The sequence below is a fragment of the Mercenaria mercenaria genome, chromosome 4, assembly GCF_021730395.1.
Source record: "Mercenaria mercenaria strain notata chromosome 4, MADL_Memer_1, whole genome shotgun sequence".
Classification (NCBI taxonomy): domain Eukaryota; kingdom Metazoa; phylum Mollusca; class Bivalvia; order Venerida; family Veneridae; genus Mercenaria; species Mercenaria mercenaria.
This window is the reverse complement of record NC_069364.1, coordinates 63,060,836-63,087,626: the sequence shown is the minus strand read 5'-3', so window position 1 is coordinate 63,087,626 and position 26,791 is coordinate 63,060,836. Positions and strand designations below refer to the sequence as shown.

General features: G+C 37.1%; 1 protein-coding gene across 3 annotated transcripts in view; it reads right to left on the bottom strand.

The window, feature by feature from the left end:
- LOC123551927 (synaptotagmin-7-like) overlaps positions 1–26,791 on the bottom strand; it is a 464,896-nt gene that overhangs the window by 92,898 nt on the left and 345,207 nt on the right. For all 3 annotated transcript variants that reach the window (XM_045341234.2, XM_053541481.1, XM_045341235.2), the window contains one exon: positions 11,426–11,552. In XM_045341234.2, the coding sequence (XP_045197169.1) occupies positions 11,426–11,552 (127 nt within the window). The remainder of the gene's footprint in view (positions 1–11,425; positions 11,553–26,791) is intronic.

The following is a 26,791-nucleotide window of genomic DNA, read 5'->3' as shown; positions in this document are numbered from 1 at the left end:
GAAAAGACAGTTTCAACAGAACACAAAACTGAGCTGGATTATCAGTTAGATTTCCTGAACGATGACTACTTTTATATTCCGTTTGGTCAAAATGATGTTACTGTTTCGCAACAACTCTACGACGCCAAGAATGATACTAGTAATCAAGCAGAAAACAAAGAGAACACCCCAGAAGTGTGCAACAGTATGTATTTTTTAATTTAATTTTTAACTTAGTGCTTTTTGGTAACCGGTCCTAGAGCTAGAAATTCTAGCAATATTTTTGCTCAGATTTGTAATGTTTTATTATCTCCCGCCGATGAAAGGGAGGTGGTATTGAAATGGCGTACGTTGTCCGTCCGTGCGCCCCTCCGTGCGTCCTTCCGTCCGCAGTCATTTCTCGGCAACTAGCAGGTAGAATTTTATGAAACTTAAAATAAATATGGACCAATATACTTCAATGATGCCCGTCATTTTTTTATTGGATTGGCCAATTTTCCTTAGAGTTACTGCCCTTGATTTAATGAAAGTATGTGTCCTTCCGTCTGTCTGCTGCCATTTCTCAGTAACTTGCAGGTAGAATTTCATGAAACTTAAAATAAATATTGAACAATATACTGCGATGATGCCAGTCATTTGTTTTTCGGTATGTTTTTTTATTAGTCATTTTTACTTAAGAGTTTTTGCCATTGATTTAATGAAAAATCCACGTCAGCTGCCATTTCTTAGTAGCCAGTTGGTAGAATTTCATAAAACTTAAAATCGATAACAATCAGAATGACAATGAATTTACCACAAACCCTTTCACGTGCCGTGTTTGTGGCAGTTTAAATTAAATAAATATTCTTTTCTTTTTGCAGGTAGATTTCAGAAGCCGCTATCTACAGTAGATATTGAGAACAAGCAGAGGAACGGTGTTCCTGCCAACACGACTCGAAGTAATAATTATATGGACGATAGATGTGTGGAAAGAATGGACCAAGAATCGCAACCTGCAACCAGAAACTGCGTCGGGGCCAGGCGTTTCAATTCCTCTGGATATCGGAAATGGACTTGACTTCAACGCTTTATTTGTGAAATTAAGCGGAAGAAAGGTGAACCCTACCCGCCAGCAACTTGGCAAAATATTGCAGCAGGAATTCAACGTTATTTAAGTACAGAGAAATCGATGCATGTAAATTTGTTTAAAATGAACGATCCCACATTCGCGGAATTTCGAAAAACGTTAGATTCTCAAGTGTGTTGAAACGGGAAAGCACCTAAACAAAATTACCAAATGATAGCGAATCTGTATTAACTGTGAACGTACCAGCAGGTGGTCAGAAAGTCCTTATAGTTACACACACTGGTAAAAAATTTGTGACGGAAACTTAAGTAGAAATTTCATTTGTTACGTGACTGTACTTGTATTTTGTGAACTTTTGGTGGAATTGCTCATGGTAGGTTGACATTAAATTGGGGCTACACACATTTTCAGTCTAGTTGATTATTTTCAAACGAATTCAATAGAGTGACAGACATTTATTCAAACTACATTTGATATATACTAGTTCAGCCGTTCTTTTCTATTTTCACTGGATATTTAGCCATGCTGAATAAAGTTCATTTCTGTGTTTGTTTTGAACTATCTGTACTTGATCAATTAATTTCCATACTGGTAACCTGCTTATTTGCATAAATCCAGCCCCTGTGTTGCGGCCGATGACGTCACGTTCCTCACACTATCGAGAGAAAATACGTGACATATTTTATGCCATAAAATAAGCAAAACGTATTTTATGTGATATATTTTTCAAATATTTTTAAAAACTTTGCCCTCTGATTGGATAACAAAGTAGGGCAAACTGTAAAGTTAGGAATGGTTTAAAAGGAACATTAGTATAATGAATACAAGTCGAAAGATTTCCTGCGGCCATAAGTTATACAGACCAGAAATTGTTGATAGTATAACTTATGGGTGAATAACGTACTTGTTTTGTTTCTATTATACCATTACACTTTAATGTAAGAAATATTACTCCATTCTACATGATTTACAAGTAGATATATGAACTATGTATTTCTTAATTCTGAAAGTTTTGTTTTGAGCAAAAATAACTATATTTCCCTTTCATGTATAACATAACTTTAAGCACAACTGGTCGCATTCCTTGACTATATTGAAATACTTTACTAGAGCTTTCACAAATGTGATTCATGCCTTCACCTGGACTTGCTTGACAACACAGGACCATAATCTAGGAAATTGAAGAGCAATTAACATGAAAACCCTTATGCACAACAAGGTATCAATATTGATCATTGCTGAAAGTTTGAATAAATTATATGAAATAATGAATGAGGAATCTAAGTCACAAACATTTCTCTATATATCATATAGAGTGCTAGCTATATTGCAAAAACGGCGTTCCATAAATGCGATAAGCCAATCGCATATCGGTAAAAAGTCACGTGAAATCACCCAGCCCCCATGTGCTATACTACTTGTTGCATTCCAATATACCTGCGGCCTTCAGGCCGCAGATTATCAGATAAGTAAGGCCAGAGTTCTTTGATGTTTCGTTACTCAGACCCGCCGACCCTATTTTCCGTCATTTTTGAAAAAAAAAAGAATTTCAAAATTATTTTCGGGCGACGATCGATGTTTTGCTGCATTCTGACGACGACAACGTTTATATTCGTCAGCGCATTATCCATCAGAGTCATATAGCCGCAATTTCCGCTCAAATGGAAGCATCTCCCATCCCATACGTAAACAAAACTAGTGTGAAATTTAAGATTGTCTTTGAATGATTTATGCGCGATGGAAAAGCGGAATATTTGGTTTGTGATCTAGTATATAGACTCGTTTGACCTATGCTCGACCAGATTTACATGTATTTTTCTCGGAACAAATTAAAAACTGACAAGGTTGTGGAAAACGTTTAGTTTCTGAATTGACCTACTTTTATTGGTAAATTTCCACCCAAGCGTTTGGCTGACATTGATCAGGATAATATATGGCGCGGTTCTTACTATAGGGTGAAAAACACTAAATTTTAAAGCGACATTTTCCTATGCTCGACCAGACCAATTTCTTTTTTCAGAGGTAATCATAAAATCAAACAAACAAATATTTTTAGAGTCAAAACTTCATATTTTCTAGTTTTGTTTTCAGATTTGAAAACTAATAAGTTTCAGACTTTCAAACAAGAGATAGAAACACCTACCTGAACAGCGGGCTTAAGGGACATTGGTAAATGGTGTGTCTGCAGTATCCATGAAGTAATTTAACAAGAAATGAAACTATTTTAACAATAAACAAACCGAAAAACTTCAAAATGTCAAATGTCCATAATCATTTTATCCAACTAGTTCTATGGCGCGGTGAATCTTTTTATCTCAAGCGTCTACATGACGCAACTAATGAAGGCGCCATTTTTGTTTTGGCCTGTCGAGAGGTGGGCGTGTTTGTTTACATCTTAAATTTTACTTTCAAGTCGATAGTTTACAGATATAAGCTTATGTTACATTATCAAAAAAGGTTAGAAGACTATAAAATACGTTGTTCCAGTACTTTTCTTAAAGAATTCGGGAAAGACGCATCATTTTCAAGAGGAGATTCACGGTAAGTATTTTGACAGATGCAAAGAAACTGTCGTCTGTAAACAAACAAGCCCCTTAAAGATCTAGATCAAATATGTATGATGTTGTACAAGGATGCTGGGAAGGAAATAAATGAATAAAAACCGAGAGTTCAAAGGTTTATTTCAATAAACATGTACATTTATAAATAGTGGTCGAGCACTTGGCTGGTCGAGCATAGGTAAAATGACTCTAGGCAATAAAACAACGAAAAACAAGTTCTGTAAAGGCCAAGAAGATGAAAGCTAGAAAAAACTTAGCAAAATTTAGGTAATGAAACGGTTACGGTCAATATAACAGAGTCTCAAAATGCTAGAAAAACATAGATTTTCCCGAGGTAAATAACAATGGCAACATTGAATGTGAATTTGACATGCCTTTGGCAGTTATATATTACATGGGGATGAGGTATAGGACTCTATAAGAGGAGCAACAAAGTGTTGCCAAACAAAGGAGTCATCCGTTTCAGATTTTGGGTTGTTGTTTTTTTACTAGGAGGGAAAGTGGCCCAGATCTGTGATTTGGAGTAAAAATAGCTTGGTATTTGGGCAAAGGGGAATAAAAAAAACCTGATGTAAAGTCAGTTTTTGGGGAAAACTGCATGATTTAAAAGATATTTTCTGAGGGAAGGACCCTATTTAATATGAAGGGGAAAAAACCTGTGATATGCTTGTGAAGACATATTACAAGTTGCCTGACTTGGATGTATCTATCTATATATTCCATTGCATACAAATCCCCTTCAGGGACCTATCTAGCTACTTATGCTTTCAGTCTTTTTCTAACCGTCGAATATTAAATAAAGAGTGGCCAGACTTTCACTTTGAATCACTTGCCCCTAACCACTGTGGGATCGAGCCCCACTCAGGTCATAATGTGACAAAGATCCCAGCTGGCTGACGGAAGGTAGGCCGTTCTACCCAGATGCCAATTCTTGCCTGAGATGATGCCCGAAGGGATACCCTGGGTCTTTCTGCACTATTTAAGTCTGGAAAGTCACCATATGACCCATAAAATTGTGTCAGTGTGACTTAAAACACAACAAATAAATATTAAAATGTAATAAAGATCTTGGTCAGAAAAGTTTGTGGATTAAAAATAAAAGTATGTACATGCTAAAAATGAAACCAGCCAATCAGACCATTGAAAATTGAAAAGACAGATGGTTTGCTATTCAATCATCAATTTAATACTCGCTGGAGATGTTATGACCAAGGGCAAATAGTACTCATGCCCTAAGAGTGATTTAGTTAAAGTTTTTGAAATCATCAATTTTATGTTCAAGATAGTTAAAAAGTTAAACACAGAATGGTAATTTTCTTTGTATTACAGGTTAAATGTGTAATAAAGTAGTGTTAACATCCTTTCAGGCAACACATTTGAAGTGATCACATATCGTCTGTTGTTTTAGTAAATTTTACTGCCTTTTTTTTTTTTCCCCCCCTCCTCCTGCCAACATTTTTCTGCCCAGAATCCGAGTAACAAAAAATAAACAAGAGCTGTCTCCATAGGATGACACATGCCCCTGATGGCACTTTGAATGAATAGTTATGGCCGATGTTAGAGTTAAGGACCTTTGACCTACGGACCTGGGTCTTGCGCGCGACACGTCGTCTTACTGTGGTACACATTCATGCCAAGTTATTTGAAAATTCATCCATGGATGACAAAGATATGGACTGGACACGCCCATCAATGCACTATCCTTTAACGTCTAAGTGTGACCTTGACCTTTGAGCTACGGACCTGGGTCTTGCGCGCGACACGTCGTCTTACTGTGGTACACATTCATGCCAAGTTATTTGAAAATCCATCCATGGATGACAAAGATATGGACTGGACACGCCCATCAATGCACTATCCTTTAACGTCTAAGTGTGACCTTGACCTTTGAGCTACGGACCTGGGTCTTGTGCCCGACACGTCGTCTTACTGTGGTACACATTCATGCCAAGTTATTTGAAAATCCATCCATCGATGACAAAGATATGGACCGGACACGCCCATCTATGCACTATCCTTTAACGTCTAAGTGTGACCTTGACCTTTGAGCTACGGACCTGGGTCTTGCGCGCGACACGTCGTCTTACTGTGGTACACATTCATGCCAAGTTATTTGAAAATCCATCCATCGATGACAAAGATATGGACCGGACACAAAAATTGCGGACAGACTGACAGACCAACAGATTGACAGACCGACAGACTGACAGACCGACAGACAGTTCAAAAACTATATGCCTCCCTTCGGGGGCATAAAAAACTCTGGCCTAATTATGGTGTTGTCATTAACTGTTCATTTTAAAAAATATAAAATCCTTTTAAAATGTCATAAGTTTTCACGACCTGGAAGCAAAGCTAGTATCTGAATTTCAATCTTGAGATTAAATTAAATTATACATTGTTTAACTTAATGTTTTGTATTTTATGCAGCAATTGTTTACTTCTCATTGTGCTCCCAAATCCCACTCTAGTTTACTGTTTTACTCATGTCATTTGCTGAGGGTGTAAAATGTCATTTCACAGTGACTGAGACTAAAAACAAAAACAGTCTCTGGCCACTAACTGAACATCACTTTGACCTATAGTTGACAGATTTCAGGATGTGCCATTGGCTTAGATGGTCAGTCCGCTAAATAACAGTAATGTAGTCTCAGAAAAATGTTGTTTGTAGCCCCTGCCAAGATCAGTTCATGAAATTTTCGACAGGGTTCTTAAATTTGTTATTGAATTTGTTCTTGAATTTATTCTTGAATAGTCAAAGGAAGGGACTCAATTATATTGAACTTCAGTAATCATATCTAGAAGTTCTTGAACTGTTCAAGATCATTGCAGAATTAATACTTGAACTAGTTCTTGGATAGTTCAAAAACATTAAATGCCATTCTAGAACTAGGAGTTCAAGAATTTGTTCTAGGTTTAGTTCTAGAAAAAGGTCCAGAGCTTGAAGTTCTAGAACAGCCATTTAATGTTCATGAACTATTCTAGAACTAGATTCAAGAACTATTTCTTGAATTCCTTGCAGGGGAGGGCTCTTTCAACATAAGGCGTGGACAAGTCTGCCCACTGCAATTTTCTTTGCTTACTTGCCACTTAGTGTTATTAATATACATTGATCCTATTTGGGTGATTTATCAAATAAAATGATAAAAAAAGATAAAATATTATTTGAGACAGATTTAGTAACATTTAATATATTTGATAAAGAAACCACAGTGTGGCGGTCAACCATAAATGGTAACAGGCAGGCATGTAGCTGCCTGTATGGAATATGCAGTTGCGTAATGGAATTTTGACAGTTTAATTTTTTTGTTCCAAATCACCTAAATTTGAAATATAAAGCAGAGGGGTTAGGGGATGACGGGGTTGATCGGCTGTTCGCAAATGGACCAAATAAAATTACAGTAGCAGAAATTCAGACTTTTGTTGTCTGATTTACTGTCTAACAATCATAGTCACCTCCATTCAAATGCTACTTTACAGTATGTTTATAGTTTATATATAATTTATTTTAGGTCGATTGTGAAGGAAGTTCTACAACTTACATTAATCATTCTCGACACCTCATTCCTGATGAAATCCATTGCCACGAGGGTATGAGAGAAGAGGCCAGTTTCCCTTTTAATGCTGAGCACCAAGCAAGGGAGCTACTAGTGACATTTTTCATATCTTTGGTATGATGTGGCTGGGACTGAACCCACGATCTCTCACACTCGAAGTGGACGCTCTAACACTAGGCTATCGAGGCAGTTTCTAGTGTTATATACTACTGTATATTTGTGTAACGTTTTTTATCACGGTAAGTATACAGTGTATCGCATTGTGTGATGTATTTTAATATTGACTGAAAAGTACATGGCGGTGAAATTCAAACGTCACAGGTTCTGGTTCAAGCTGTAAACCACGATATCCTGATGTGTTAGGAAATTAAGACCACAAGTTAACTGACACAGAAAAGATCTCATTCCTCACATCTAAATGGGACCAAGCTCACCTCTACACCTTTCAAAACAGGTAAAATAGTGATGTTTACATTTGACAGAAAATAGGGCATTTTAAAAATGCTGAATTTTGACTCCGTAATCGTGTAGTCTGACCTCCAATGGCATTTGTCATATGTATTAAGCCTGGTTTATTGGGCAAGAAGTACAGTAAGGCCAAGTGGATCTACTGACAGTTGGGAGAGGTGTGTCTATGTAAACAAGCTTCAGTGGAATTCATGTATACTTTGACCGTAGTTGTATTATATATTATACGTACTTTGGAACACAGTTTTCGACCTTCAGATCGAGTTTACTTAACTTTATCAAGGTTTATTTGAGTTTAATTGAGTTTAATTGCTTGACAGCATGCTGCGTAGTTCATAACATATGCTGCATGCTATAAAACAAATAAACTGGAATACACTTTGAAAAAATATGTAACTCCAAAGAAATGTTGACAAAATTCATGTGTTCCAATATATTACATAAAAATTGTCAGAGAACGTGAGAACTGTCTTATTTTTATTAGCAAGTAGTACTACTGGTAGTATGTCGAGTTTGAATGGATGTATCTCAATGGTCAGTTATTATTGATATTTTTCATTGACAGTAACCTAGTGGTAAGAAATTTAATGCATATCTAGTACACACATCTAATCACATTAAAATTAATAAAGGCCCCCCAAACCCCCACCTGCAAGAGAGGGCCGCCTGATGGCCCTAGGTCGCTCATCTGAGTTACACCTCTTGCTTGAACAGTTTTGGTAGATGGTTAACGCAACGAAAAGTCTGTGAAATTATTTTCAAATAATGCCAGTGTTTTCTCACAAGAATATTTCAAAATGCATTAAATTTTCTGAACAGAAGTCTGAATCAATGCTAAATGATGTCTGAATACATGCTGGAGTGGGCAAAATTAAATCATTATTTTGACAGTTTTAGTGCTACTTTTATTGCACACTATGGGCCATTACCACTTATCTGCATAACCAGTTGGACACTGTGATAAAAGAAGCAGTTATTGGAACTTCTGTCCAATTTCAAAAACATCTGAAAACACATTCAATTAATGACTTGAAAAGGAGTCCATCTCTTGTTCTTGTTTTTTGAAAATCAAGAACTTTTTTTGCTAAATGAAGTTTAATTTAACATTCATATGACAAAGTATAATAAAAACATACTAAGATCAGTTTTAGATGACAAAATAAAAGCATGAAGATGTTTCAAATATTTTAAAAGATGAAACTGCTTGTTATTTAGATGGACAAAAAACACAAACACATCACTAAAGTTCACCTTAGAATTCTGCTCAAGAGAACAATTCAAAAGTCTAAAATTTTGATGAAATTTATTATAATCTACACTAAAAGTGGGGTTGCAGATTAATGTAAAAGTAATGTTACTATTTACCCTAAAAGAGGCTGTAGATTGATATAAAATTTACCCTATGTGAAAACATAGATTGATATAAAATTTACCCTATGTGGAAACATAGATTGATACAGAAGTGATATAACTGTTAACCCTATATGGGGCTGTAGACTGGAACTATTTATTCTGTGAGAGGTTTTAGACTGGATTGATGTTAAAATGTTGTAACAAATGAGGCTAAAATACTATAGTTACCTGTGAGACAGAACAGACAGAACAGACTAATGTAAAAGTAGTAAAGTTACTATTTACCCTATAAAGGTCCACTGATTGATGAAACTAGATGTCCAATGGCAACATGCCGAGCCTGCCAGCTGTCAAAAGGACTTGGAGTTGCACGCGACACTCTAGTATGCCAAATAAAAAAAGACTGCTTTATGCATGGCAAAGTTCATCCCAGACAAGCTCTAAAATGACCTTTGACCTCCAAGTGTGACCTTGACCTTTGAGATAGGGACCCAAGGTTTGCACATGACACTCCATCCATACAGAACATTTAGGCCAAAGAAGAAAAAAAAGACTGCTTCATATTTATCAAAGTTATGGCCTGGACAAGCTCTAAAATGAACTTTGACCCGTGACCTTGACCTTTGAGACAGGAAGCTGGTTTTTGCACAAGTCACTCCGTCTCATTGAGTTAAACATTCATGCCAAATATAAACAAGATTCGTCAACGCACGTCAAGGTTATGGACCGGACAAGATCTGACATGACCTTTGACCTCCAACTGTGACCTTGACCTTTGAGATAGGAACCTTAGGTTTGCGCGGTTAACATTCATGAGAACTATAAACAAGATTGCTCAATGCATGTCAAAGTTATGGTCCAGACAAACAAATTCCGACGGATGCTTGTACACCAAACTGCAATTTGGACAACTATGTCTTCATTTCTGCAAGCGGGCTTGACAAAAATAAGTTTGCTTTTTACCCTATGAGGGTTCATAGACTGACGCAAAAGTAAGTTTTCTATTTACCCTATGAGGGTCCATAGACTGATGCAAAAGTGAGTTTACTATTTACACTATGAGGGTCCATAGACTGACCCAATTTACTATTTACCCTATGAGGGTCCATAGACTCACGCAAAAGTGAGTTTACTATTTACCCTATGAGGGTCCATAGACTGACGCAAAAGTGAGTTTACTATTTACCCTATGAGGGTCCATAGACTGATGCAAAAGTGTGTTTACTATTTACACTATGAGGGTCCATAGACTGATGCAAAAGTGAGTTTACTATTTACCCTATGAGGGTCCATAGACTGATGCAAAAGTCACAGACTGATGTAAAAGTGAGATTACTGTTTACACTATGAGGGTCCACAGACTGATGCAAAAGTGAGTTTACTGTTTACCCTATGAGGGTCCACAGACTGACGCAAAAGTGAGTTTACTGTTTACCCTATGAGGGTCCACAGACTGACGCAAAAGTGAGTTTACTGTTTACCCTATGAGGGTCCACAGACTGACGCAAAAGTGAGTTTACTGTTTACCCTATGAGGGTCCACAGACTGACGCAAAAGTGAGTTTACTGTTTACACTGAAGGTCCACAGACTGACGCAAAAGTGAGTTTAATGTTTACACCAAGGGTCCATAGACTGACGCAAAAGTGAGTTTACTATTTACCCTATGAGGGTCCATAGACTGACGCAAAAGTGAGTTTACTATTTACCCTATGAGGGTCCATAGACTGATGCAAAAGTGAGTTTACTATTTACTCTATGAGGGTCCACAGACTGATGCAAAAGTGAGTTTACTATTTACCCTATGAGGGTCCATAGACTGATGCAAAAGTGAGTTTACTATTTACCCTATGAGGGTCCACAGACTGATGCAAAAGTGAGTTTACTATTTACCATATGAGGGTCCATAGACTGACGCAAAAGTGAGTTTACTATTTACCCTATGAGGGTCCATAGACTGATACAAAAGTGAGTTTACTATTAACACTATGAGGGTTCATAGACTGACGCAAAAGTGAGTTTACTATTTACCCTATGAGGGTCCATAGACTGATGGAAAAGTGAGGTTACTATTTACACTATGAGGGTCCACAGACTGATGGAAAAGTGAGGTTACTATTTACCATATGAGGATCCACAGAGGGTTCATAGACTGACGGTAGTCCAAATAATTAGACGTGAAAAAGTTGTCATTTGACGTTCAACATTTAATATTCTGACATTTTACATTTTTACTATCAAAGCCTTTTTCGACATCATAATTGTATATTTGTACCCTTATAAATTTTAAATGTCTCTTCTGAAAATTGAAAGATTATTGACATTTGTTGGAAAAGTGAAGCTACTATTTACCCTATGAGGTGCCACTGACTGATGTTAAAGTAAAGTAACTATTAACACAAGCAGGTTCTGTAGATTGATGAAAGAGTTAAGCACTATTTACCTTATGAGGGGCTGTAGACTGATATGTTTGATCTCTGCGTGATTGCAGGGCATCATTTAAAGCTGTACTCGATGATGTAGGTGGCTGAACGGTTTCCGTAACAACACGACGATCTGGTCTTTCAAATCTGAAAAATATAATTTAATACAACATTCAAAAAGGGACCTATTTATCCATTTTATTCTGTAACGTATTAGAAAAGTACACATAATTACAAATATTTTGTGACTTCTTTGCTGCTTCTTTATGTGTCTTTACATCTCTGATTTTAAAACTTTAATTATTCTCAACCTGTTTTGCGATTATAGAAACAACATATTTCAGTTTCTTTATGCATAGTGATACAACAAAAGCACAATATGGTACACAGTTCTTTACAATGGAACACAATACAACATTACACAACTTACACACATTTCATAATATAGAACAGATTTTATCGGACATTATAATATTATTCTTTTCAGTTTTATCTTTTTATATATTTGTTGCTTGGTACGATTTTCACAGATCATACATCTGTTGCTATATTTTTTAATAAACTAAATGACTTTTCAAAATCATTTAGTAGACTGAACAAAACAGCAAACATTTAGCATACAGCTCAGAAGAATTATGTAAATCAAATAATGCCATCATATACATTTATCCATTTAACCATTTCAACTCATTCTTGAAAAGTCAAAAAACTACAAACAAGAATGCCATGATGGCCCTATATCGCTCATCTGACACAAATGGGTTCTTGGTAGAGAACCACTACACAATGCTATAATTATGCCAAATACCTTGACGTTTTAGACAAGAAGATGTCTAAAGTTTTTCCAATATAAGTCCATTTAAAGCAAGAGACACCTATGGGCGGGGCAAAGTTTGACCCTCGGGGAATGATTTGAAAGAAAAAGAGGACGACTAGATGATGCTACTTACGAAATATCTTAGCACAGGAGCATGAGATTTTAGACAAGGGAATATATAAAAATTTTCCTAATAAATGTATGTAAAAAAGTGAACCCTAAAACAGAGTAAAATATGACGCCAGGGGCATGATTTGAATAAAGTAAAAGCTCAAGGGAATTACGGATTGAGGCAATATTTTCTTGTGGAAGTCAGTAATTTCTTCAGAAAGTTTTTCCAAGATAAGTCTAAATAAAACAAGTGATCCCCTACCTGGGGTGAATTTTGACACAAGGGACGATGACTTGGACAAACTTGGTAGAGGACCACTACACAATGGTACATACCAAATATCTAAGCTCTGGGCCTTGCAGTTTCGGAGAGATTTTTTAAAAAATGCTTTTGGTTGCCATGGCAACCAGAATTCTGCATGGAACAGAATTCTTTGAACAAATTTGGTAGAGGACTATTAAAGGTAAAACAAGGCAAAGTTAACATCAACTTCTACCAAATGTTTAAAAGGAGATGTTGTTTGAAGATGGACAACAGATGTATCAATGGATAGCGAGTAATCAAAATAGCTCATCCCCAACATTTTGTGTTCAGGTGAGCTAAAGATGTCAAAAATTTACAAACTAGCAAAACATTATGAGGAAAAAGTCTGCTGACATCTCTTGTTAAAGATGGGATGAAGTAGTAAAATGAATTAAACCTATATTGTTGCATTATTCAACATATTTGAAATTTAGTTATATGTTATGGATAACATGTATGTCTTCTAGGGATATGCTAAATCAAAAGAAAAGTTAGTTATTTTTAAGGTATTTACAAAATAGTATACTGGCAGGTCAGTACAGTTCTAGTCTTTACATACCAAACAGACATGCTAATAAGCCCTGGTTCACAGTTTATAAAACTGAGTTTTGAGACCACCTGGATGCAGCACTAACAAAAAGCCAATGTGATATGGCAGACTGGTTTCCAAACTCAAACTTATAACCTTGGACTTAAAGTTTGGAGACCAGTCTAGAAAGGGAGCTTTGCCATTGGTCAGGTTCAAATCAACCAATCAAAATTTTGAGACATGTCCACAAACTCAGATTTCTGGACCTCCACTGAGCACAATGTTTGTGACATGTACTTTAGCTAAGGTATGTGCTTTAACACTTTAACTTTGGTAAGTTTTGAATTTTACGAAAAAGCACCATAAATAGACAAAAGAATTCCAGAAACTAATGGATGAGCAAGTACAACCATTTTTTCCTGAAGCTTGTGTTCAATACATTCACTTATGTTTAGAACGTTTCCAATATTTGCAGATTATATTGATATTAGACATTATCTGCCACAGGAATCATTTTACAACCACACAGTATTGGCAGGGGCATTGTCCCTGTCAAATCTATTTAAGTAATTTTCAAATTTCTACAGACTGATTCTCTGTTGCAAAAGTTATGGGATACTGAATAATTATGCTGTATGATAACAAGCAGAAGATTTAGGCTTAGATCTCTAGACAATATCAACATTCTCAAAACATGTTATATTTCATTTCTGCAATGATATGTGCTTACACAGTCAGAAACAAAAATAAATAACTAAACAAGAGCTGTCACTAATGGTGACAAATGCCCCGCAGCGCCTTGACCTTTGACCTGGTGACCTTGACCTTTGACCTGGTGACCCCAAAGTCAATAGGGGTCATGTACTCAATAAGTACTATTAGCATGTTAAGTTTGAAGGTCCTGGGCGCAGTGGTTCGCGAGTAAAGTGCCTTCATGCAAATAGTTAACATTGGCCCCTGTGACCTTGACCTTTGACCTGGTGACCCCAAAGTCAGTAGGGATCGTGTACTTAATAAGTACTATCAGCATGTGAAGTTTGAAGGTCCTGGGTGCAGTGGTTCGCGAGTAAAGTGCCTTCATGCAAAAAGTTAACATTGGCCCCTGTGACCTTGACCTTTGACCTGGTAACCCCAAGGTTAGTAGGGGTGGTGTACTCAATAAGTACTATCAGCACCTGAAGTCTGAAGGTCCTGGGTGCAGTGGTTCGCGAGTAAAGTGCCTTCATGCAAAAAGTTAATGTTGGCCCCTGTGACCTTCACCTTTGACCTGGTGACCCAAAAGTCAGTAGGGGTAGTGTACTCAATAAGTACTATCAGCACGTGAAGTTTGAAGGTCCTGGGTGCAGTGGTTCGCGAGTAAAGTGCCTTCATGCAAAAAGTTAACGTTGGCCCCTGTGACCTTGACCTTTGAACTGGTAACCCCAAAGTCAGTAGGAGTCGTGTTCTCAATAACTACTATCAGCATGTGAAGTTTGAAGGTCCTGGATGCAGTGGTTCGTGAGTGAAGTGCCTTCATGCAAAAAGTTAATGTTGTGACGAACGAACGAACGAACTAACGAACGAACGGACAGACAGTTGAAAACTAATATGCTTCCCTTTGGGGGCATAAATATAGGCAAGAGCAGTTGGATAAAAAAAAGTTCAGAATCAATGTATCATCATAGATTGTGGTCCATTAAAGTTATTTCCATAGAACAATAGCAGCAGCTTTAGATATCCCATCTCTTATTGTCCCATTCAAATGACATTTGACAGTATTTTATATATATCTAACAACATTTAGTAAGTCAGTAGCCAAGCATCCAACAACTTCCCAACACATTCAATCATTTGTCAATTCATCAGTGAAAACTTCTGCTGCATGTAGAGATCAAAGTCTCATCATCTAGCCACTGAGCTAACCAGACTAAGGTTAAGGACTCTAGGTGATCTGTGACCTAGCTACTGAGCTAACCAGACTAAGGTTAAAGACCATAGATGATCTGTGACCTAGCAACTGAGCTTACCAGACTAAGGTTAAAGACCATACATGATCTGTCACCTAGCTACTGAGCTAACCAGACTAAGGTTAAAGACTGTACATGATCTGTCATCTAGCTACTGTGCTAACCAGACTAAGGTTAAAGACCGTACATGATCTGTCACCTAGCTACTGAGCTAATCGGACTAAGGGTAAAGACCGTATATGATCTGTCACCTAGCTACTGAGCTAACCCGACTACGGTTAAAGACCGTACATGATCTGTCACCTAGCTACTGAGCTAACCAGACTAAGGTTAAAGACTGTACATGATCTGTCAGCTAGATACTGTGCTACCCAGACTAAGGTTAAAGACTGTACATGATCTGTGACCTAGAACTGAGCTAACCAGACTAAGGTTAAAGACCATAGATGATCTGTGATCTAGCAACTGAGCTAACCAGACTAAGGTTAAAGACCTTAGATGATCTGTGATCTAGCTACTGAGCTAACCAGACTAAGGTTAGAGACTGTAGATGATCTGTGACCTAGCAACTGAGCTAACCAGACTAAGGTTAAAGACCTTAGATGATCTGTGAACTAGCAACTGAGCTAACAAGACTAAGGCAAGGACTGTAGATGATCTGTGACCTAGCAACTGAGCTAACCAGACTTAGGTTAAGGACTGTAGGTGATCTGTGATCTAGCTACTGAGCTAACCAGACTAAGGTTAAGGACTGTAAGTGATCTGTGATCTAGCAACTGAGCTAACCAGACTAAGGTTAGGGACTGTAAGTGATATGTCATCTAGCTACTGTGCTAACCAGACTAAGGTTAGGGACTGTAAGTGATATGTCATCTAGCTACTGTGCTAACCAGACTAAGGTTAGGGACTGTAAGTGATATGTCATCTAGCAACTGAGCTAACCAGACTAAGGTTAAGGACTGTAAGTGATCCATGATCTAGCAACTGAGCTAACCAGACTAAGGTTAGGGACTGTAAGTGATATGTCATCTAGCTACTGTGCTAACCAGACTAAAGTTAGGGACTGTAAGTGATATGTCATCTAGCAACTGTGCTAACCAGACTAAGGTTAAGGACTGTAAGTGATCTATGATCTAGCATCTGAGCTAACCAGACTAAGGTTAGGGACTGTAAGTGATATGTCATCTAGCTACTGTGCTAACCAGACTAAGGTTAGGGACTGTAAGTGATATGTCATCTAGCTACTGTGCTAACCAGACTAAGGTTAGGGACTGTAAGTAATATGTCATCTAGCAACTGTGCTAACCAGACTAAGGTTAAGGACTGTAAGTGATCTGTGATCTAGCTACTGAGCTAACCAGACTAAGGTTAAGGACTGTAAGTGATCTATGATCTAGCAACTGAGCTAACCAGACTAAGGTTAGGGACTGTAAGTGATATGTCATCTAGCTACTGTGCTAACCAGACTAAGGTTAGGGACTGTAAGTGATATGTCATCTAGCAACTAGGTTGACCAGACTAAGGTTAAGGACTGCAGATGATATGTCATCTAGCAACTGGGCTCACCTGGCTTAGATTAAGGACTGTAGGTGATCTATGATCTAGCAAAAGGGCTAACCAGACTTAGGTTAAGGACTGTAGGTTATCTGTGACCTAGCAACTTGGCTAACCAGACTTAGGTTAAGGACTGTAGGTGATCTGTGATCTAGCAACTGAGCTAACCAGACTTAGGTTAAGGACTGTAGGTGATCTGTGATCTAGATACTGAGCTAACCAGACTAAGGTTAAGGACTGTAAGTGATCTGTGATCTAGCAACTGAGCTAACCAGACTAAGGTTAGGGGCTGTAAGTGATATGTCATCTAGCTACTGTGCTAACCAGACTAAGGTTAGAGACTGTAAGTGATATGTCATCTAGCTACTGTGCTAACCAGACTAAGGTTAGGGACTGTAAGTGATATGTCATCTAGCAACTGAGCTAACCAGACTAAGGTTAAGGACTGTAAGTGATCTATGATCTAGCAACTGAGCTAACCAGACTAAGGTTAGGGACTGTAAGTGATATGTCATCTAGCTACTGTGCTAACCAGACTAAGGTTAGGGACTGTAAGTGATATGTCATCTAGCAACTAGGTTGACCAGACTAAGGTTAAGGACTGCAGATGATATGTCATCTAGCAACTGGGCTCACCTGACTTTGATTAAGGACTGTAGGTGATCTATGATCTAGCAAAAGGGCTAACCAGACTTAGGTTAAGGACTGTAGGTTATCTGTGACCTAGCAACTTGGCTAACCAGACTCAGGTTAAGGACTGTAGGCAATCTATGATCTAGCTACTGAGCTAACCAGACTAAGGTTAAGGACTGTAAGTGATCTGTGATCTAGCAACTGAGCTAACCTGATTAAGGGTAAAGACTGTAGGTGATCTGTGATCTAGCAACTGAGCTAACCAGACTAAGGTTAAGGACTGTAGGGGATCTATGATCTTGCTATTGGGCTAACCAGACTAATGTTAAGGACTGTAGAAGATCTGTCATCTAGCAACTGGGCAAACCAGACTAAGGTTAAGGCCTGTAGGTGGTCTGTGATCTAGCTACTGAGCTTACTTGACTATCATAAAAGACTGTAGGTAATCTACGATATAGCTACTGAGCTAACCAGACTAAGATTAAGGGCTGTACATGATCTGTGATCTACCAACTGAGCTAACCAGACAAAGTAAAGGACCGTAGATGATCTGTCATCTAGAAACAGAGCTAACTAGACTAACATTAAGGACTGTAAATGATCTGTGATCTAGCTACTGAGGTAACCAGACTAGATAAGGTCAATGGCTGTACATGATCTGTGATCTAGCCACTGTGCCAACCAGACTAAGGTTAAGGACTGTAGGTGATCTGTGATCTAGCAACTGAGCTAACCACACAAGGTTAAAGACCGTAGATAATCTGTGACCTAGCAATTGAGCTAACAAGACTTTAGCTTAAGGACTGTAGATGATCTGTGATCTAGCCACTGTGCCAACCAGACTAAGGTTAAGGACTGTAGGTGATCTATGATCTAGTTACTGAGCTAACCAGACTAAGGTTAGGACTGTAGATGATCTATGATCTAGCAACTGGGCTAACAAGACTAAAGTCAAGGACTGTAGGTGATCTGTCATCTAGCTACTGTATTAACCAGACTAAGGCAAGGACTGTAAGTGATCTATGATCTGGCTAATGTGCTAACCAGACTAAGGTAAGGACTGTAGGTGATCTATGATCTAGCTACTGTGCTAACCAGACTAAGGTCAAGGACTGTAGGTGATCTGTCATCTAGCTACTGTGTTAACCAGACTAAGGTCAAGGACTGTAGGTGATCTGTCATCTAGCTGCTGAGCTAACCAGACTAAGGTTAGGGACAGTATGTGATCTGTCATCTAGCTACTGTGTTAACCAGACTAAGGTCAATGACTGTATGTGATCTGTCATCTAGCTACTGTGTTAACCAGACTAAGGTCAATGACTGTAGGTGATCTGTCATCTAGCTACTGAGCTAACCACACTAAGGAAAGGACTGTAGGTGATCTATGATCTAGCTACTGTGCTAACCAGACTAAGGTCAAGGACTGTAGGTGATCTATGATCTAGCTACTGTGCTAACCAGACTAAGGTCAAGGACTGTAGGTGATCTATGATCTAGCTACTGTGCTAACCAGACTAAGGTCAAGGACTGTAGGTGATCTATGATCTAGCTACTGTGTTAACCAGACTAAGGTCAAGGACTGTAGGTGATCTGTCATCTAGCTGCTGAGCTAACCAGACTAAGGCAAGGACTGTAGGTGATCTATGATCTAGCTGCTAAGCTAACCAGACTAGGTTAAGGACTGTAGATGATCTGTCATCTAGCTACTGTGCTAACCAGACTAAGGCAAGGACTGTAGGTGATCTATGATCTAGCTACTGTGCTAACTGGAGACTAAGGTTAAGGACTGCAGATGATCTGTGATCTTGCTACTAAGCTAACCAGACTAAGGTAAAAGAATTAGATGATCTATGAATTAGCTACTGAGTTAACCAGACTGTAAGGTTTAAAACTGTTGATGATCTGTGATCTAACAATTGAGCTAACCAGACTAAGGTTAAGAACTGTAAGTGGTCTGTGATAATTAGACCAAGATAAACAACTACAGATGATCCAATTGGTCCAGTAACTGCACTCTTATTAAACTAAGGACTGCAGGTCATCTGTGATCTAGGTAATGAGCTAACCAGACTAAGGTTAATGACTTATGTGATCTGTAATATAGCTACTGAGTTAATCAGAACAAAGTACAAAGCTGTAGATCATTTATGATTGAAGTTCTGCCATCTGGCTTGTTTTTATGAACATTTATGTGTAACAAAAACTACAAATTCTGTTCTATGTAATTTGATTATCGCCAAATGTATCATAATAAATTCTGATGTCATTCAATCAATACAAATCTTGTTAGGAAACTGTAAAGTATAATTTTGCTCAGAATCATTGCAGAATTAATTCAAATTCTCTTCTTTTTTAGAATTTTGTATGGAAATGTGATTTATCTAGAAACAGTGGTAATAGTCAAATTTCCCTAATTATTTCTTCAGTTATTCTATGTATGAACTAGATGCCTAAATGTACTTAACAAAAATCAATCTCTATAGAGACAGCAAAACTGTCTATACAGTTACTTCAAACCAGCACATTATGTTCTACAAACATCTGGCGAACATTCAATCCATACTGGACAATAATACACTCATATACTTTTAAATTCCTTTCAATAAGAATTTCTACATTTATCTATTATGCTTTAAGATACTTAACTTGAAAGTGTTTTAGCTACTAGTAAATTTCTGGACATATTGTCATGCTAGAAGCATAATTAAGGGCTCACTGTGATATTCCTGAATCCTTCCTAACACAAGCAACAAGTTTGTCTGAAATATGTTTGATATAATCATTATGTAGCCTATATCTCCATCTGAGACCATTGTGTGTTTGATGATGAACTCCTGGTCCGACTATCTCTCTTTAAACTTGACATTTTACCTAGCACTTTTACATTATGATTTGGTGGTCAACAGACATACTGGCAACCAGGTGGTCTGAGTATTTCTACCCAAGTGCCCATCTACACTTGTATCAAGATAGGTTAGTGGAACCAAACAACCAACACAAAATAAATTTATGATTTTTTATAAACAAATAAAACAAGAAAAAAATTATAGTGCTTTCAAAGATATGTCACTCAGACAAAGGTTAAAAACAAAACTGACCAAAATGCAGTCGAAATCTCCAGAACATTAGATCGACCAACAACAAATTGCGAACCCTCTTGTAAGTACTGTTCAACATTACCCAAAATTAAACCATTGCAAATTTATCAAATATACATTATACCAGTAACTGTTCTACTGGTCAGAATTCTAATCGATTTTTAAGCATCTTTGGTCAAGACCTAATACAATATGAATACAAACAATGTAATTGGATTTTCACACATCTTACACAATTTGCAGCCAAATAACTAAAGTGAGAAGATAACAGTTTTACTGTATTATGCAAAAGCCAAGCTGAGATCTCATTTCACACTGTTGATCTTCTGTCCAGCTTGGACAACAACCATGAAAAGTTATCACGGCACAGATGCGCAGCCTGATCATGATCTCTGCTGGTTTCAAATGCGGAATCAATCGTATCCATCATGATAAGGGTTAAGAAAAACCCTGTACCTATCTGAAAAACCTTACCAATTTAAGTTGCTTGCTAAACACACACATCTGGATTCAGATTTTACATAATACCTTTGAATGTGTACAGCTAAATTCTATTCAAATTGCGAAGCTCTGAATTTAGACACAACATAGTACATACATATACTGAAATAAACAAACTAAATCCTGCATGTACCTTTTTAGTAGCTGATTTTCGACACTAACTTAGCAACATATTTTGCTAGTGGCTACCAAATGCCCAATTTTCATATCTGATAATGGTTGCTGGGATGATTTATTAAGAGGAAGAAACTTCCCTTCAGCAAAAACATTTCTTTAATAGCAAGCAAAAACTGCCACTATATATTTCTAAAATGTGACATTTAATTTGCGAGAGCGGAAGCAGATTCTGTAAGATGAAGTGCTTCTCTCCCAATCCTACAACAGATAATCTGAGTGAAACATTCTATAGTTAATTTTCAGTGATTTCCAAATAATTTATTTTCTTTCTGAAACATTAAGTAAAGTAAGTTGGTTTAATCTAAAAAACACTGGAAATACAGTAACACTAGTTACATCTGAAATAAAAAATGAGCTAAATTACACATTATTACTTGAAATCAATCTGTAAGTCAGACACTTATATGAGGTGGAATAAATTCATTTATATGGTATTACATTTATAAAACTCTGATATTCATAGAAAATCCATAGATTCCCAAGTCAATGGTATGTGCCAATATTTCCAACTTATGCTAGTTTTGCAAAAGTCTTCGCCATTCTTCCAGTGTTTGCATTTGTTCAAAATTACAATCACTTTCAGCAATAAAAATGAATAAAAAATTTCATTCTAATTTTTTTTTCTTCAACCATATATATTCCCATCCCCAATATAGTCAAATTTGTGACTGACTTACAGTAAAATCAAATATTCATCTGTGAAATGTGTATGTTATATATAAAAAATTCCATTAATTCCTTGACAATACCTATATATACTGCATGATTGTGTCATTGATCAAGATTCATCTGTGGCTGTTTAATTTGTAAATGTGTGTGTTATATGAATTATATTTTCATTCTTTTAATTCCATGACATCATCTAAGGTAAGGTAAGGTAGGTTAGGGTAGGGTAGGGTAGGGTAGGGGTGGGGTGGGGTGGGGTGGGGTAGGGTAGGGTAGGGTAGGGGTAGGGGTAGGGGCAGGGCAGGGCAGGGCAGGGCAGGGCAGGGCAGGGCAGGGCAAGGCAAGGCAAGGCAAGGCAAGGCAAGGCAAGGCAAGGCAGGGTAAGGTAAGGTAAGGTAAGGTAAGGTAAGGTAAGGTAAGGTAGGGTAGGGTAGGGTAGGGTAGGGTAAATTATTTATTATACTGACATGTGCATATATACATAATAAATTTTAATAACATCATTTACAACTTGTAAAGACACACCTGGCCCGATGGGCCTATATGTCACCTGTATCATCTTACGTTTTGTGAGTGACTATATACATACATAATGTTAATAAGAAAACTGCATATTCTATAACAAAACAAACTGTTCTTTAATCATATAAAGTATTGCATATACAGTGAAACACAGTTTGCTCAAGCACTGGTGGCACAATCACCTGAGCAATTTATGTGGTCCAAATGCCATTTCCCTCACCATCATATTTTCAATATCTGATTCACTTGAAACCCTAGAGCATTTAACTCTTGTATTTCTCTCTTCCCCAGCAGACAAAGAATAGACATTTGCACCAACAGCATTAGGTTTTGTATTACTAGAAAACAACATTCTATTTACAGTTTAATAGGGAACAGGAAAAGTGCTTGTTGTTACTTAAAAAGGTCTGATTCAATGAATCTTTACATGAAAGGCTGAAGGTATAACTTGATCAGAGGCAATTCCCAGAAGCTTAAATGGTGGAACTGCCAGTAGCATATAGCTATTGATTATAGCGTAACTGAGATGAGCAGTATGTGGTGTGGAAGAAACAACTGTGAAAAGGTAGCAATTAGGGTGTCAGGATAATATTGAACAAAAATCTGTTAATGCGACTGGGACGCCTAATATAGCTGTAAATACTTTGACTAGTGAATTATTGATGTCACGAGGTGTCTTTGGCCAAGTTCATTACAATCTCCATAGAAAAACTCTCTCCTATCTCTTATTACAAGAAAAAAGTACCGAAACACAAGCACATAAATTTAGAAATTATGAATTCCACTATATTCTGTTTTTTATGGAAGTAAGATACTTATAAAGCCACACTATAAATTTGATATGTCGCACAAATTATTTTTATCATAAATATCAAAGTACCAGGAATATCTAAACCTCTGACATATAAAAATTATAGGGGAGTGTTCTCTAGAATCATTCCCATTAAAGTCAAAGCCATTCCCTGGAGAGGTATGAATTAAACCCAGAAGCCCTTCAGTGCTTCCTTTGATACAAGATTTTCACACAGAATGTATTTTAAACATACCAGTTATTTCCCTTTGATGTCAAACTTACACCCCAGGTGACAAGCAAGTCAAGAAATATTAATTATCAATGACAGAAAAAGTAATATATCTATCTCATGCTGATATTTACATATACATCCAATGTAGTTATTTCTAGCAATGATTACTTTTATGTTCATCTTTCAAAGCTGGAAACTGTGTAAAAACAACAGATTTAGATTCCCTATGGCAACAGGGACTCTTGCTTCTATGAATATTAGAAAAATGCCTTCCTTTTATGCTTCCCTTTAATAACAGATTATTCATATTGGCAATGCACATTTTCTCAAATCTGTACAAATCCAATGAATGATGCTGGAGGTTGAAAAACTAATAAATTACATTGATCTCCTGGGGGTAAATCAATGACTTACATTGACCTCTTTGGGAGAAACCAATGACTTACATTGACCTCTTGGGGGTAAATCAATGAGTTACATTGACCTCTTTGGGGGAAACCAATGAATTACACTGACCTCTTGGGGGTAAATCAATGACTTACATTGACCTCTTTGGGGGAAACCAATGACTTACATTGACCTCTTTGGGGGAAACCAATGACTTACATTGACCTCTTTGGGGGAAACCAATGAATTACATTGACCTCTTGGGGGTAAATCAATGACTTACATTGACCTCTTTGGGGGAACCAATGACTTACATTGACCTCTTTGGGATAAATCAATAAATTACATTATCTCCTTGGGGTAAATCAATGAATTACATTGACCTCTTGGGGGTAAATCAATGGCTTACATTGACCTCTTTGGGGTAAATCAATAAATTACATTATCCCCTGGGGGTAAATCAATGAATAACATTGACCTTTTGGGGGCAAATCATTGAATTACATTGAGCTCTTTGGGGGCAAATCAATGATTAATTAACATCGAGCTCTTAGGGGAAAATCAATGACTAACATTGACCTCTAGCGGAGAAAAAACCCCAAGACTTGATGCATGGAGGTAGCAAACCTAAGGACTTATACAGACCTCTTTGGGGTAAACTAATGAATTACATTGAGCTCTAGGGAGCAAAATCAATGAATTACATTGACTTCTAGCAGAAAAACACAAGACCTGCCATTTGGTAGGCTAGAACTTGATGCAAGTGTATATCTTCTTTTTGTTAGACTGTACCAATATATGTTTTTAGCCAGACTTTCCAGGAAACTTAATGCAAACTTGTCAGTAGTTTGTAACATTTAGCAGTTTATAACCTAATTTATCATTCCCTTGTACATGATTTACATTGGCAGCAGGTTATTGATGTTTCTTCCTCAACATGAATACTAATTCCTTAATAATTGTTTCTAAACAGGCAAATGTGTTTTTTCCTGATCTACTTCTCATAACAAGACAGTTACTGCAGAAAGAGTCACATTTCTCCATATTAAAGTACAATTTATAAAAATAGAATTCATAAGCTTCAGAAAACAAAAATAAACTTGAATATGCCTCGAATGTATATTATTGAATACAGCGAAGATGATGTCTAACTTAATATCTGAAAATGAAATATGCATACGTTTTACATCAATTCTTAACATAAGTTTGACTGACTTGGACTAACAAATAGCATAATTTAAATGAAGTTTTTTTGTCGGGTGGGGGGGGGGGCAAGAGAAGTCTGTACTGAACAAGAAAAACACTTGTGGAATGTTCAATAGATACTACTAAATAAAACAAGAGGTCCAAGATGGCTCTCTACTGCTCACCTGACCCATATAGGTTTGTGATTTCTTGGTAAAGACCTTTACACAATGCTATATGCCAATTATCTAAGGTTTTATATAAGAAGTTTTTCTTACATATGTCTATGCAAAACAAGAGATCCCATTGGGTCACCAGGGGTCTACTTTGACCCAAAGGGAATGATCTGACAAACTTATTTGAGGACCACTACACAAGGACAAGACATGTTTCCCACAATATTTTTCTGGACACTTTAACTACTGCTAGATTTCATGATCTAAATGCAATTAAAGCAAGGCCATTGACCTCAATGTGAACTCAGGTAATACTAAAGACAGTCAATACCACAAGACCCTGGTTCCATACAGGGAAAGTAAAATGCTGTGATCATGACCTTTGACTTTCAAGTGTGACCTTGACCTTGGACCTAGTGACCTGTGTTTGCATGTCATCTTGATGAGGTTAAGAGTTGATGCTGGTTTTAAGGAAATGTTCCCTGCTGTTAAGATGATTTGGAGTGGACACTATGAGCAGAAAGTACCCAACAAGTAACAGAAGGTAACCATCAGCAGGACAGCATGAACAGAATTTATCATTATCTATTGTCCTTAGTGACCCAGTGCATGTACTTCTGTTGCAGACAGACGGACAAAATAATGTAACTCTAATATAGTTGCATATACATCAAATCTCTAAGTATAATAAAACATGGTCCCAGTATTATCTCAATGGGACTCAACAAGCTTTTTTATCTCAATGTGAATCAACAATTAATGGCATGATGGACTTCTATGTGAATCAAAAACATGGTCATTAATCTCAAGATATTTAAGACAGGGCCTTTGGTTTAATGGGAGTCACTCATTTATAGTTACTGATGTCAGTATATAGCATACACTGACAGCTCATACATGGTCATTAGTTTCAATACCAAACATGGTTCTTGGTCTAAATGAATCAAACAATGTCTTGATCTAAATATGAATACAACATATTCATAGACCTCAGTATATTTCAAACATTGTCATACATCTCACTGTGAGACTAACATGGTCACTGATCTCAGTATATATAAAACAGTGTCTGAGGTTTGAGACGTCTCACCCATGGTCATTGGTCTAAATGTGAAATATGGTTTTTGGTCTCAATTTCATCTTAACATGGCCATAAATCTCAAAGTGAATTAACATGATCATTGATCTCAATATATATCAAACAGGATTGAGTCATACATAGCAATAGGAATCAACAACTTTCATGAATCTCAATATAAGTCACACATAGCCACTCATCTCAATGTGAATCAATCATATTCAATGGTATCAATGCGAGCCAAACACAGTCAATGATCTCAACAGGAGTCACACATACAGTCTCTGATCTCAATGTGATTCAAACAGTTTTGATCACAATGACTTGTGACTCTAAAATGGTCAATGATCTAAATGAGAGTCACACATAGGCAATGATCTCAATGTGAGTCACATTATGTAACAGTCACTGATTTCAATGTGAAAATACAAGCTCTTCTATCATTTGTCAATTCATTCATTATCACAGTCTCTTAAATTTCTGTGTAATTTAAGGCTGGCTAAATCCCCACAGATTTTGATGGTTATAAAATGTTGCCATGATTAGATCATATTGGACTAATCAATCAGCATTGTGTTACAGTAAGGGAAATATCATAATGAAAACTGCTAACAAGCTTTTCCTAATGAGTATAATATAATTATTTGTTAAAATTTCCCCCACTATAATAGCAGGAG